Source organism: Eulemur rufifrons, chromosome 3 (genome assembly GCF_041146395.1).
Source record: "Eulemur rufifrons isolate Redbay chromosome 3, OSU_ERuf_1, whole genome shotgun sequence".
Taxonomy (NCBI): domain Eukaryota; kingdom Metazoa; phylum Chordata; class Mammalia; order Primates; family Lemuridae; genus Eulemur; species Eulemur rufifrons.
The window spans coordinates 23114933-23129734 of NC_090985.1; the positions used below are offsets into that span (position 1 = coordinate 23114933).

Below are 14802 nucleotides of genomic sequence, written 5' to 3' on the forward strand. Positions count from 1 at the left end.
TGCCTCCTCTAACCATCCCTAAAGGACTGCACCATCCCTGGCTAAAGTCACTTCCAGCTTCCCAATTTGAGCAGCTGCTGGTTTCCAGCCAGGCAGTGGGGCAGTGGGGGTGTGGGGGTGCTGCTGCCTGGTGCTCGGGATTTTTATTTTAAAGTAAAACCAGCCGTCCCCGTGGAATGATTTACCTCAGCAACATTCAGGGACAGAAAAGGCAGCACTGTGCCACTTTGTTGGTAGAGCTTTACATTTAAGAACAGAAATAGAAAACTAAGCTAGGAGTGAATTGACATGGGAAGTTAGCAGAAGGGAAGGGCCAATGAATCGGGGGTTTCAGTGGAGGGAAGGTTTATCTTGGACGTCACCTGGAATAAATGACTGGAAGTGTAGGAGCACTAGAGACTGCTGAGATGAGCAGCTCGAAGGGCAGTTCCTGGGGACCAAGTGCGGTGTGGCCTGGAGGTGGAGCACAGGCAGGTGGCTGGGCCAGAGAAATCACAACACACGAGGCCTGAACTTGAACAGCAGGGAAGGCCTGGGGGAGTGAGGGAGAGGGAGGAATGGCCGGGGGCTAGCGGGTTTCCAGACTGAGACGGAAGGACTGAGGAGCTGAGGGAGACACCAGCAAGGCGAGGCAGCAGGCGGGGGAGATGGGGCTCGAGTGAACCGGAGGGAGGTGTGGAGGGAGGAAGGGTGGACGTGAGCTGAGCTGGACGCAGCAGCTGGGCACAAGGAAGACACCAAGGCCACCTGCAGGCATCGCAATGTGGGTAGGAGAGGATACCATGCCTTTTAGTGAAAGGGCTCAGGGGACACCTAGGATTCAGTGTGGCCAAGCAGAGAGCGCCAGGCAGGAATGGCTGGGAGGCTCCTTCCCTGTGCAGCCTGGGCCACGGGCTCGCCTGAGTGTCCAGGCAAGTACACGCGGGGGCACCTGTGTGAGGTTGTCTAAGACCAGAATTTAAAATAAAAATGGGGTTGCATGTCAGCTTCGCTGTCAAGGAATCCAAAGGGCATATTCTTATGAACTCTCCCAACCTGGCAGGAAGGGAGCAGGTTGCCGTTGCACAAATTCAGACTCTAAACAGCAGAAAGGGCTCATCCACCCTGAGGGTGCGGGTGACAGAAAGGGAGCAGAAAAGTCTCCTGATGTCTTACTGCCCTGAGCATCTTAAACCTTTTGAAGTCAGACGCTTTACACAATGATCCCTTCTGCGCAGAGTCCCTGGCAAACATGTCCATCTCAAGGTATCACACACAGAAGACTGAAAACGTTAGAAGAGGTTCCCAGGGCATCAGCAGGCATTTAGGAAGCACAGCGGGCGAAGCCTCAGCGGAAGCATGGGGCGCTCGCTCTCTGTCCTCACCACTCCTGCCCCACGTGGGATGCTCCAAAGAACTGCAATTAATGTAACATCAACTGAACCAGAGTCCCGCCGGGCAAGTAGAACTGAGGGTATTGACTACACTTCTGTGTAATTGATGGAAATAGCATGTACCACTTGCAAAACAGAAAATCATTACTTTAGGCTGTTAAATATGTAAAATATTTAAAAGGCACCTATGATTTTTCTGCAAGTCAAATTCCTGGACTTTTAATTAAAAACTTAAAAACTCCAGACAAAAATATAAATGGATAAAATGCAATTTTACATAATGTATACTATTGAAAATCTAAGAAACTAATAAATTCCAAAACCTTTTCTCAAGGAACAGTTTGCTTTTTTAATACATAAAATGTTTCCTTAGGAGCAATGTACCTTTTCCCAGGAAGAGCCTATATTTAGAAGGGCATACAATTTGAATGCTGATTATTTTAATATGAAAAGTGATTACATGAAGAAAAATTGCATATAGCCTCAGGAGGAATGACAATTAAGCAGCACAAGCAATTATGGGTGGATATGTGTCTTTTCCTACATAGAATAGCAAGAAGTGTTTTGAAATATACCAATTTTTCTGCAGGGGAATTTTGAGTAAGTCATCTTGTATTTCCTGTGTCTTGTCCTTGGGAAGAAAGGAAACATGGCAGAGGCCATGATCTCCCAGCATCCACAGGAACAGGAGTATGAGCACCACAATTCTCTTCCAGTGCATCTCCACTCCGTGGCATCCCCAGGGTAAGCACCATTTTTTCTCCAAAGAGTGGTGTCAGGATAGTTTTCTGACTGATGTTTGTGATGGATCAAGTTTCCCTTAGTCTTCAAGCGATGGATGGGTATCTGTTAGTTCCATCCCACCACCACATGAGCAACAAGGAGATAACACATCCCGATGGTGCAGGACACAACCATCATTGGGAAGCCCAATCTGAAATACAAAGAGAGACGGGTTATGACATCTGGTGTTTGCTGAGAACTATGAGATATGGACTCTTTACCATAACATGTTATTCTAAAAGAACGTGGCCTTAGGATCTTTATATATTCACAAAGTTCATTACCTTTTATTTCTAGAGATCAAAAAGTTAGTTTTAGCCTAGATTATGTGGGTGCATGCTTCTGTTGAGTGCAATTTCTAATGGATATTTGTAGCCTCAGTTTGTTCATTTACAACATGAGAGGCCGGTTCTTCATTCACACTGCCAATGTTGTGTACTGGGCCACTATTTACACCTCTGTATGTTTCCTCCAACAGTGTCATCCTCCAATAATCCTTTCTGGAGATTTCCCAGAGAGGTCATATTCCCATAGACTCCTAAAGTCCCTCACACTCAAAGCCGAGGGGAGCTTGAGAAGTAGAGTTGGAAAATAGGGCCATCTCTGGTTAAAGAAGTAAGAGGAAGAATAGGATTTTCTTCTCCATTGGTGAGATGTGACATGTGTGGACAGGTATGCACAAATACAAACACAGCCCTAGGAAGATGAAGCTTCCCTCATCGCATGGCTCCACCAACATGCCCATGTTCCATGAATTCTTACCCTAACTTAACAAATGTTGACAGATTCCCACTGGGCATTTGGAATCCATGCTATGTAGCCATTGTTTAGTTCCGCTTTGTCATTAAGAAAAGTCCCTGCAAAGGTTACAGTTTTGGTTTCAAAAGGCTTAGAAATTCAGCAGCAAGAGCCCAGTGTGGATAATTATAATATTAAAGATAATGGCTTTCTTCCTGCCCTGGCCGTGCACGTGGGAAGAAGCTCCTTGGAAACAGCCACAGCAAGCTTCTCCCTTCAAAGCTATGATTTAACACAGGGACTATATCCATGAGTGAAACAGCTCTTTAAATTCTAGAGCAGACTTGGCCATTTCAGAAAGGTAGTAGGATTTTCTTAGCTTCTCTTCTGAACACATTTTATTTTACCAAAAATAAAAAAAAAAAAAACACACACACACACACACATAACAGATTTCAGAAAAACAATTTCAATTTCTTAAGATTTATCAACTTTAGTTTTGAAAATAGCTAAATATGTTTGTAAAATGTCAGCCTTGATTATTGAATTCTGGAACAATACAACCCACGACAGTGTCTGATCAACTCCAGGTATCACAAACATCATCGCAAGCCTTCACAGAAACACAGGCCTTCGTTCCACAATGACAGATTGTATAAAACGAGTCAATCTCAGGTAAGATGCTGAATATCTCAACCTGGGCTCTCAGACACGTGTTCATGTTCTAGAATCAAATCTGCCTTGCCAAGGTATGGACCTTGTTCTTGAGGAGCCCAAGAGAAGAGGTTCCTTATGGATAGTTTTGCTGTGCTCCCAAGTGAGAGCCACTGGTGTCTCAGGAAGGCCACCAGCCCTGAGAAGGTGCATCACCCAGGGATTGATGCAAGCATTCAGACTTCATCAGAAACACATTGTTCCCTCACAATGTCTAGCCACTGTGAAGGGCAGAGAGGGACATTGTATATTGATAAAACATTCAACCCATCAAGACATCATAGTAACCTTAAACGTGTATTTGTCAAACTGAACTAAAAAATACATGAAACAACTAAAAAAAACTGGCAAGAGAAATTGGCAAATACATCTCAAGGCTCAGTAGCCATAGAGGCTGGAGGCTACCATATTGGACAACAGCTCCAGGAGGGCCCATCCTCCGGCTGAAAGCATTTGAAAAGGCAAGCTCATAGCTGTAGGCTGCATGGGGAGTGAGGGCCCTGGACTGGAGCTTTCGGGGTAGATACCCATGGCTTGAGGCCACTGAGGCCACTGCAGAGGCCACTGCAGAGAAAGCAGGTTGGAGATAGAAGCACTCCCAGCCTGCAGGGGTTCCGCCACCACCCTGTGGGGGGCCCATCTCACAGGCAGCCTCTTATACATTTTGAAAGGCACACACACAAAAAATTCCTCTAATATTAGTGAGAAAAGAAAAGCAGCCCAGACAACAAACTGTATCAGGCCCAGGAAGACAGGAGTGTGGGGCTTCAATCAAGCCCTCTGAACCCATGCCTGGGGGCAATTGTTCCTGACTAGCTCCCTGGGCCATTATCTTCGTGTTCCTGGAATTTGTGATACAAGAACCATGTATAGTCTATCAATGGCTTATGTTATTTTAATGTAAATTCTTGGTAATAATTTAGAAACTGCCTCTTTTTTTCTTAAAAACCCACTAGTTACAGAGGTGGGGAACCTGTACTGCAGACTGAAAGCCACATGTGGCCTTCTAGGTCCTTAAATGTGGACTTTAGACTGAATCCAAATGTTTACAGAACAAATCCTTCTATTTTTATTAATACATTTTTGTTCATCTTTTATATTTTTTATTTTTAAAATGAATGTATTTAAAACACCAACAAATATAAGTTTCAGCAAAATAATCCTCTCAGATTGACAGGCACAATTAGAACATTAGTAAGCCATAGGGCTAAATTGACGGCTGCTACACTCATGATTTAGTCCTAACTTCCCCTGCCTGACTGGCACCACTGGCATACAAGGCTGGTTGGCGAAAGTTTATGGGGGTCAAGTACTGTTATCAGCTTTTGACAACAGTGCATTGTTTCTGTTTGAACTGGAATTTGTTAATAGTTGCACAGATCAACAGTATTTTTTAATTCTGTCTGCTTGACAGCCCATCATGTCAAAGAAGACCAAGAGAACGCTGAAGGAAGAAAACAGATTTTTTTAATAAGGATGGAGACTTGCAATATTATCTTGTTTCTGCTAAAGATAAGACTATTTGCTTGCTTTGTGATATTACAATATCAACATTAAAGAAATTCAATGCTCATCAACATTATAACACTCATGAGGACCACAAATATTTTAAATTAGAGAGACGTGAAAGGTTGTATTGCAGAAATCAAAAGATGAAAAGTAAAAGCAAAGACAGTTCTTTCAAGCAGCGATAAGACCTAGAAATAATGCCACTGAAGCAACATATAAAGTAGCTTATATACTTGGAAAAAAGGGGAAGCCATTCAGTGATGTAGAAATTGTGAAAGAATGCACTGTCAAAGTTGTAGGATGCTTAGACCTGGGTAGTGTTTCAAAGTACAAGCAACTGCCTCTTTTAGGGAGAACCATAACTGATCAGCAGCATGAATTAGCCTTCAACTTAACAGAACAATTTCATGCAATACTTCAAAAGGAAAGTATATATTATTCAATTGCTTTGGATGAATCAACTGATACTACTGACTCAGCACAGGTTTTCTACTTCATCTGGGTCATAATAGATTTTCTTTGCTACAAAGAGTTACTTGCTTTGGGGACTCTTGCGAACAGAACACGGAATAGATATCTTCAAAAACTTTTAAGATAAATATTGTCAAATTGGACTGAATTTGGTAAATTTAGTGAGTGTATGTACAAAGTATACAGATGGTGCACATTCCATGACAGGAAAACATGAAGGGTTTCTTTTACAGATAAAAAATATATTAACAGATCCAGATGCTCTCATTTCTTTTCATTGTATCTTGCATCAGCAAAATCTCTGTGCTAAAGATACTATTTTAAGTGCAACAAGTTATAAGTACTGGTAACTACATTCCTGCAAATGCAACAAGGCATCATCAGTTTCATAACATGCTAAAGCTGAATGATAAGGTATTCAGTGTGGATTTGCCCTATCATTCTAAAGTGTGTTGGCTATCACAGGGACAGGTGTTAGCCAAAATTTTATCTCTGCAAGAACAGATAGTTCAATTTTATGAAGAACAGAATCAGCAATGTGAATTATTGAAAGAAGATTTCTATAGGAATGCAGCATTTCTGTGTGATATCATGTCAAATCAAAACAATTTGAATATTTCTTTGTAAGGTAAAACTAAGTCTATGTATGATATAGGGCAAAAAAACTAAACATTTCAAAAAAAGCTATCTTTTTTCAAAACAACTGTTCTTTAAAAGGAAATTTCAGATGAACACTTTCCCCAGTTAGCAAAAGTCATTGATGAACAGGACGATATATGTGAATCCTTTGAAGAATACGCAGCTGTTATAGACCTATTAATTGGAGAATACAATGAAAGTTTCACTGACTTTGAGAATCATGACATCACACTCAAATTAGCATTTCAGCCTCACCTAGTTGATATCACCAAGGCACCTAAAGAAACCACAGATGGAATTGATTGAGCTCTCAATAGACAAAATTTTAAAGTCATTGTTTGATGCTAAGAAAGATGGAATTGAAATATGGAAAAATGCAGAATATCCACACCTGCAGCAACATGCCCAGAAAATGCTTTCTTGCTTTTCAACCACTTATTGCTGCAAATCTACATTCTCCTGCCTAACCCAAATCAAGATGCCTTTAAGGTCACAAATGACTGACACCCATCCAGAGGATCAACTGAAACGGCGACCTCCACGCTACAACCAAATATTCAAATGCTTTCCAACAAAAAGGAGCATCACAAAGTCGGTAAAAGGTTAATTAACTTTAAAATTAACAAAGAGTTTTCATTTTTGAAATTATTAAGTATATAGTGGTTCAATTTTTATAAAATAATGTACATTTTTAAGTATATCTAATTGAAGTTTCTTGAATGCAGCCTTATTTGAGTACAGCTAAATTAATGCGGCTTCCACCATGAAAATGTTCCCCACCCCTGCTAATCAGAGTGTACGTTCAGGGCCACTTGAATCCGTGCTCCTGGGTGACCATCCTCAAGCTTTGGCTCAAATAAACTGTATACTTAATCATATTTTCTGAATCTTGTTATTTAAGGTTGACATGTGCTAGAGTCAAGACAAGTGACAAAGTCGTTTATGGGACCCTGTGACAGCAACACTGCTACTAGCCAGCACACTGCCCCAGTGTTTGGAGGATGAAGGCAGCTCTTGGCCAGCAGGCAGCTCTTTCCATGGAACTTCAAAGGCAAGCGTGTTCCTGCTTGGGCTGAGCCCCGCTGCTTTCTCCTGTGGGGGTGCGGGCAGCCCGATTGCTGTTTCAATGCCCCACTCACTGCCCAGCCGACAGCCTGCTGGAGGGAGATTTATTTGAAGAGAGGAAGTAATGACTTCCTGTCACTGCCAGCAGGACTCCAGAGACACAGGACATGGATGCTCCAAGTTCACCAGGAGCCTTCCATGTCCCAGAAGATCCATTTGTCTTACTCCCCAAGCCTCTTTATAAAAGCAAAACCTTCACCAAAAGGCTTAGGAAAAGTGTATTTGCTCAACATCCAGCACCACGTTGTGCTTTCATTTCCCTCTGGGATTATTTTCAATCCATTCTGGCTCAGTCATCGCGTTGTGTTACAGAAGACAAAAGCATTTGAATGTCAAAGCACAAATCAAGATGCAAAATGTCAGAGGGATGTCCAGGCAGACCCTGCCTTACATGCATTTAGTTGCAAGTGAAAAACCTGCCTGTGCTGACAAGGAGCCCAGGCTTCCATTGCTGGAAATGGGGCAGGCCCAGAACTGTGCCCAGCGCATTTCCAGCGAAGCTTGGCACACCAAAAAGAGATCTGGTTTCCAAAAAGAAATGTTTGCTAATGAAGTCTCCTACTCGCGTTTTAGACTGAAACCATTCTTCCTGTTTGTCTTTGCTTCCCAACAGGCTTTATAACAGACCATGACTATAGTCCCTAAACAAAAGGCATTTTGCTGTTGCCTTTCTACAAAGGTTCTGTGTGTTTCTGAGCAAAAGCAGGAACAGCTCCTGCTTCCACGGCCCCGTGGGGCCAACCGCAAGTGCACACGGCTCACACAGACCGCCCCACTTTCTGCAGCCAGCGAACCCCTTGAGGTCCGCACTCTGCAGCCTTTTGGCCTGTCCTTGGGTCCCTCTGGGCCTCAGGACAGGGGTCACCTTCTCATCCTCAGTCCCCACTTGAACAGCCTCATACCTCATCTCCTGAGTCTCCTAGGGTGACAGTTATCTACTCCTTCTCATGAGGAGAGGCTGGAGAAGTCTCTGCCTCCTGGAAATAAAGCCCCATCACTGTGTTTCCCACAGAAAGAGGAGGAGGGGTTCCAGGGGGGCAGGAGATGAGGCAAACCTGAAGGACCATAGAGGAGAAAAGGCGTGTTCAGAGTGGGGAGGGGGCTTCACGGTGCCTGCAGAGCCTCCCCATTGCATTAGTGACCGGCTTAGCAGCAGAGTTCAAGGGTAAGGTCTGGAAGGATGACAGAGAAACAGCTACAGAAACCATGGCAGGGAGCAGCGCCTCGAGGGGAGGAGGCAACGCTTGTGAAGCAAAAGGTGCCTACGGATGAAATTCTATTGATATTTGCTTTTATTCCATCAGAAGAGACTCCAGTTTGGGTGGTTTCTTTTTCATGCATTCAACCTTATGAAATGTTATCTATCATCTTTAGCCACCAAATGAGAAAGAAACTGAGAACATTGCCTGCCTTGGTCTTTCTGCAAACGGGCTTTCTATCCTTTTCACTGCACACTTCGTGCCTCTCAGCCCACTCCCTCTGCTCACGGCTAGCCCTCTCCCCTCCCTCAGAGCCAAGCTCAGTGGGCCTCTCACTTCCTTAAACACCCCCCAGTGTTGGGGGAGCCCCGTTACCTGCTGAACATCCCCACTGAGCAGGGATGGAGCCGCCCAGCCTAGGAGACACTTGGCACCACGTGGAGGCACATGCTAGTTCCCTTCAATCCCGCTGCTAGCATTTCCTAGCTTCCTCTCCCTTATTGCCATCTTCAGAAGATGACCTTCCTTCTTCCAACTTTTTGAAAAAACATTAGGTGTGTATGTACCAAGCAAACGCTGTGTTATTACCTTCCTTTCTTCTTCTTTGTGTGTCAAACTCAAATGCTGGGTTGCATCTCCTTGGCGCTCCCCTAAGAACTGCTCCATGGAGTTTCTCTCATACCGTTAATTCCTCCCTGCTGATTGGCGTCTGCCTTGATCACAGTAAACTGTCCTTCTCTCCACTCCAATCCCACTGAAGTCATTAGTGCCTTCACCATCTATGCGGGACTATGTGTAGGATAGTGTGTTGAGGATGTAAACAGAAATAACACTTGGTCCCTGCCTGTGAGAAGCCCACAGTGAAAAAGGCAGATATGAAAACAACTTTGCAGTACACTCCAGTGAGCGCTGCACAGAGGCGCGTCCTCGGTGTCTGCAGGGGGCACCAGAAGGAAGCTCCCCCTCTGCTGAGAGGTGCTCCACTAGTGGGTGTGTGGGCTGAGCAGACAGAGAAGGTTCATGAGAAAATGACTTTGAGATCGGTGTTAACAGTGAGTAGGGATTTAACAGGCAAAGAGAGAAGAATGGGCATGAGAGGTCTCAAACAGAATATTCATTTGTTCCGCAACTTTCTAAAAAAATTTTTTTTTGAGATAGGATCTTGCTATGTTGCCCAGGCTGGTGTGCAGTGATGTCATCATAACTCACTACAACCTAAAACTCCTGGGCTCAAGTGATCCCCCCTGCCTCAGCCTCCCAAGTAGCTGGAACTACAGGTACGTGCCATCACACCTGACTAATTTTTTCTATTTTTGGTGAAGATGGGGTCTCACTCTTGCTCAGCCTGGTCTCCAACTCCTGGCCTCAACTGACCCTCCCGCCTCAGCCCTCAAAGTACTAGTATTACAGGAATGAGCCACTGTGCCTGGCCTCTAAAATAATTTTAGTTATTTATATTTTTCAAAAAAAATACATTTATAAAAATTCTAATGTTTATGAGCACATATATGTAATAGTCTAACATAACGCTAATCTTCTTTACCTCTGTTATTTGATATTTTTCCTTTGTTCATACATAATTTTGTTCAATATTGCTTTTCTATTCTTTTTCTTGATTAATGCCAAAGTGTCATCTATTGTTAACAGAAAAAAACCAAAACTCTGTAAAATAATTTAAAGAGGTTTATTCTGAGCCAATATATGTTACCATGGCCCAGGGAATCCACAAATCCAAGAAGCCTTCAGTAAGTGGTCCTAAGCTGACTGGGCAACAGTTTGGTTTTATACATTTTAGGGAGACAGTAATTGTGGGTGAAACCATAAATCAATACACAGAAGGTATACATTGATTTGACCCGAAAAGGCAGGACATCTCGAAAGGGGGTGCTTATAGGTTATAGGTGGGCTCAAAGATTCTTTGATTTGTAATTGGTTAAAGAAATGAAGCTTTTCTAAAGGCTTGGAATGTTTTCAGTTAAGATAAGGAATCTGCTAATCAGAGACAAGTACAATATACAGACTCAAGTGATTTGTTAAGCACACTGGTGGCCTGCAGGTGATTTAAACTTTGCTTTGCATGGCCTTGGGTCCTGTTAGTAATTTAGTATCTTAATGTCACAATAAGTCAGTCTTATGATCTCTGTCTTAACATTAATGCTGGTCAGTTGTGTCTACACTCCAAAAGGGAGGGAGTATAACAAGGTGTGTCCAACCTCCCTTCCCTTCATGGCCAGGAACTCGTAGACAGCCGTCTTCTCCCTGTGTCCTCACATGGTCTTCCTTCTCGGTCTGTGTCCTAATCTCCTCTTCTTAAAAGACACCAGTCAGATTGCATGAGGGTCCACCTCATTTAACTAATCACCCGTTTAAAAGCGCTTTCCCCAAACACAGTCACATTCTGAGGTGCTGGGGGTTATGGCTTCAACTTATAAATTTTGAGGAGACACAATTTAGTCCATAACAACTTCCAACAACAAAGCCCCCATGTCTATCCTTAAATGGGGGCTACTTCCTGGCTTTTTTCCTTGGGCATGACTCTTCCTCCAGCCTTTAATTTAAGTCACAATTTGCTCCTTAGCCTTTGTAATCTGTCAGGCATAAAATCCAAAATTTATGTTTCTATCAATATTTTGGGGCTTTTTCCATCTCTTAATAATTTCTCCCTGCCTTACCTGTGGCTCTGGCCCACAGTGCTGCGTGTATGGACAGACGCATCACCTTCGCCATGCTGTTTTCACTGTCTACCTCTGTGCCTCCCTACCCTTTGTGTGCGTTGCCCCTCCCTCCATCCCTACCTCCTGCCTTCCCTCCTGTCCATCTTCTTCCCTCTTTCTCTCTCTCCCTCCTCTTAGTCCTTGCTGAAATGTTGCTGTAAAATTGTGTTAAATCACAAGATTAGTTGCCTTCCCCCTGCTTAATAGCCTTCAGGGGAACCTAGGAGGTGCTGAATTACACAGACTGTGTAGCCCATGTCCCCTCCAGTTGGCCATTCAGGGTCAGCCCCCTCTGCCCTCACAGGACCAGCCCACACCCGTGCGCTGGCCACTCTCCCCACAGCGCTGGGAGCAGGAGGAGGCTGAAGGCACCTGTCCTCAGATGCTGCAGGCTGCCCCTCCTGTGGTTCCCTGAGAACTGACCTCTGAGGATGTCGCTGCCCTGCTCAGAGGGTATGTTCTACATCACTCCAACTGCTGAGGTCAGAGTCCCTAGAACACAGCTCCAGGCTGACTACTATGCTTGGCACACACTTACTCTGTGGGACAATTTGGTGTCAGCAATCCCTGGGGGTAGGGGGACCACCCCTCTACAACTCTCTTTATTTAATCCAATATCGCTCCACATAGCTCAGGAGCCACTCTGGACTTTCCCAGGCAACATCAGGGCAGTTTTCTCAAAAGCTCCCTCACCAAGGGAGATGCAGGGAGCAGCAGCAGGGAGCTGACCCCCATGCATGTGTGGCAGGGAGGGCCACCACCCCCAAGGAGGGCACTGCTCACCACGCCAGCCCTTCTACTCTCTTCCAAGACAGCCTCCTTCACGGGTCCCGGTCAGTGCCCAGCCTGTCTTCTGCATGCCCTCGAGGTGCATAGTGGGCTAAGTTTGCAGGCCAGCAGTGGGGCCACCGTGGTCAGCCCTGAGCACAGAGCTCGAGAACCCCTCTTTGAAAAGTATAGTCTCTGTCGCTACTGGACCACGCTCCAGGCTCAGGGGAGACTCTGAGAGAGCAGGAAGAGCCCTACTTAACATCCTTAAAATACTTTCTATATGATCAATGCACAGAAAAAGAGCCAGAGCAACAGCAGCAGTGTTAGCAGGGATTGTTTCTAGGGAGGGAGAGAGCTGTGGCAGAACAGGGAGACTTCCCTGATTTGTTCTCTACTTCCACATTGTCTGACTTTATCATGTTACAGGGAGAATGCGTTCATGCATTGCTTGTATAACTGGAAAAGTGCAGTTAAAAATACTGAAAATCTATATCACTAAAGGCAAAAAAAAAAAAAACCCACATACCAAATGTTGAAGTTCCAAGTCACCTATAATCTCATTATCCTAACAGAAATGCTGTCATATTTTTCCATGTACACATATTTTTTGTTTATGTGCACATTTTTACTTCAATGAAACCACATAGTACACAATATTTTTAACATCAGGAGTTTATCAGAATGGCAGTCCAGCTCAAAATTCTGACCAGATGCCTTAGAGAGTCTGCAAGCCATGAACTGGCCCAGGGACTTCCTCCCCTTGCCTGTGGCTTAGAGGGCAGGAGCACCCCAGGGCAGAGCGCTGCACGTGTCTGGGGAGGGCCGGCCCTCTGGGAGCACCAGAGCACGGGGTTCAACAGGGACTCAATCCAGGGGCCCCGTGCCCTATCCCACCGGCATGTGGTGCAGAGAAATCGTGGTGTATGGGAACTTTGTTGGTGCTAACCACCCAAAGTTCCTTACCATTTGCTCTTCTGAATTTCCTATACAAGGAAGAGATCAGCCAGCCCTAATTAGGCTCCTTGCAGGAGGAAAAAAGAAATAAAACATGCAGGAATTTCACTTGAATACACACTGAGGTCCTCATCACCCATTCTCAGCAAGGATGAGTGGAGAATAATGAAGGCAGAGAAGCTCTCTTTAACGAGCCTGTGATGGGTCACATTCTACATTATTTCGAGCCCTATTAAAGTAGCCTTTCAGCATAGACTATCACATTTTAGGAGGCAAACTTTAAGCACAAATAATCCTTATTAAATTGATCTTATTTTAGAAATTCACATTTCCTTTTTTAAGAATTTAAGCATACCATGATTACAGTGGCATTGGGGATACATAATTCCGTCAGTTAACTTTAGTTTTTAACATCAAATATCTTGCTGCACCTGAAACCACAAAACTCTACTGAGCATTTAAAAATCCAAATGGCTTTTCTTTCTATTTTTACAATACCATGTTCAGTAGAGCTCTTGCTAGGCAGTACCTGTTTTTCTGTGTTCTAAACTAGCACGTATGCACCAGGAGAATGTGGCCATAAAAAATAAAGAAAGAAAAATAAAAGAGGAAAGTCCTGTGTGGATAGCTTTGTGTTTGTTGAAAGGATAACTCCATTCTGAGAGGAAGTTTTGGGCTGATTTAATATTAAATTAGTCACCATGTGGCCCTTTCCTAGGACACATGGCTTGGGTAGCAAGAGGCACTATGCACAAAAGGGAGCCCTTGTATATCTGTTTTTAAAACTATAACGCTATGTTTAGTTTTTTAATTGCATATCTTGTTGAAAAAAAAAAAGACGTGGTCATGTCAGAGGTCCTAAGTAGCAGGAGAGAAGAAAAGTTGCTGGGATGTCCCCAGGCTCCCATCAAGACACCTTCCACACAGCAGCAAGCCAAAAGCGAAGAAAAGATGGAAACTGGAGCAAGTCAGGAAGGCTGCAAGACAATCTGCTCTTGCCTGGAAAAGGCCAGTTGCAGAGACAGGGGAAGGAGATTGAAAAGTTTCTACATTGACAGCAAGTCATAAATTAGGCTCCTTGCAGGAGAAAGAAAGACAAAACACATGCAGGAATTTCACTTGAGTACTATTACACTCTGAGCATTGTGCTATGAGTTCTACATGCCTCTTTTATTTAATTTTTACAACAACCTGGATATTGTTAGACAGCATTATGCCTTTATCATGGAAGAGAGGACTAAGGCTCAACTAAACTGCTCTAGAGAGCTGAGCCAGAAATTCACCAGAACTGCGAGGTGCTACAATTCTGGGATTTCCTTTAATACTTAAAATACCGTAAGTGATTTCTAGTTTCATACCTTTGTGGTCAGAAAAGATATTTAGTATGATTCTAATCTTCTTAAATTTGCTAAAACCTGTTTGTGACCTAACATGTGATCTACCCGGGAGCATGTTCCGTGTGTGCTTGAGAAGAATGCTTATTCCGCTGCTGTTGGGCTGAATGACCTGTACAGATCCACTAGGTCCACCTGGTCTAGAGTGTTGTTCAATCAGGTGTTTCTTTATTGATTTTCTGTATGGATTTCTATCCCTTATTGAAAGATGGGTATTAAAGTCTCCTACTATTACTGTATTGCTGTCTGTGTCTCCCTTCAGTTCTGTCAATGTTTGCTTTATATATTTAGGTGCTCTGATGTTGGATGCATATATATTTATAATTGCTATATACCTTCTTGGTGGATCATATCATTATATAATGTCCTTCTTTGTCTTAGGTGACAGTTTTTGACTTAGAGTCCATTTTTTCTGATA

The 14802-nt window shown here is 43.7% G+C and overlaps 1 protein-coding gene across 2 annotated transcripts in view; it reads right to left on the minus strand.

Annotated features, from left to right (window-relative positions):
• Positions 1-1697: 1697 nt before the first annotated feature.
• OCA2 (OCA2 melanosomal transmembrane protein) overlaps positions 1698-14802 on the minus strand; it is a 200529-nt gene continuing 187424 nt past the window's right edge. For both annotated transcript variants that reach the window (XM_069465829.1, XM_069465830.1), the window contains one exon: positions 1698-2307. In XM_069465829.1, the coding sequence (XP_069321930.1) occupies positions 2223-2307 (85 nt within the window). In that variant the 3' untranslated portion in view covers positions 1698-2222. The remainder of the gene's footprint in view (positions 2308-14802) is intronic.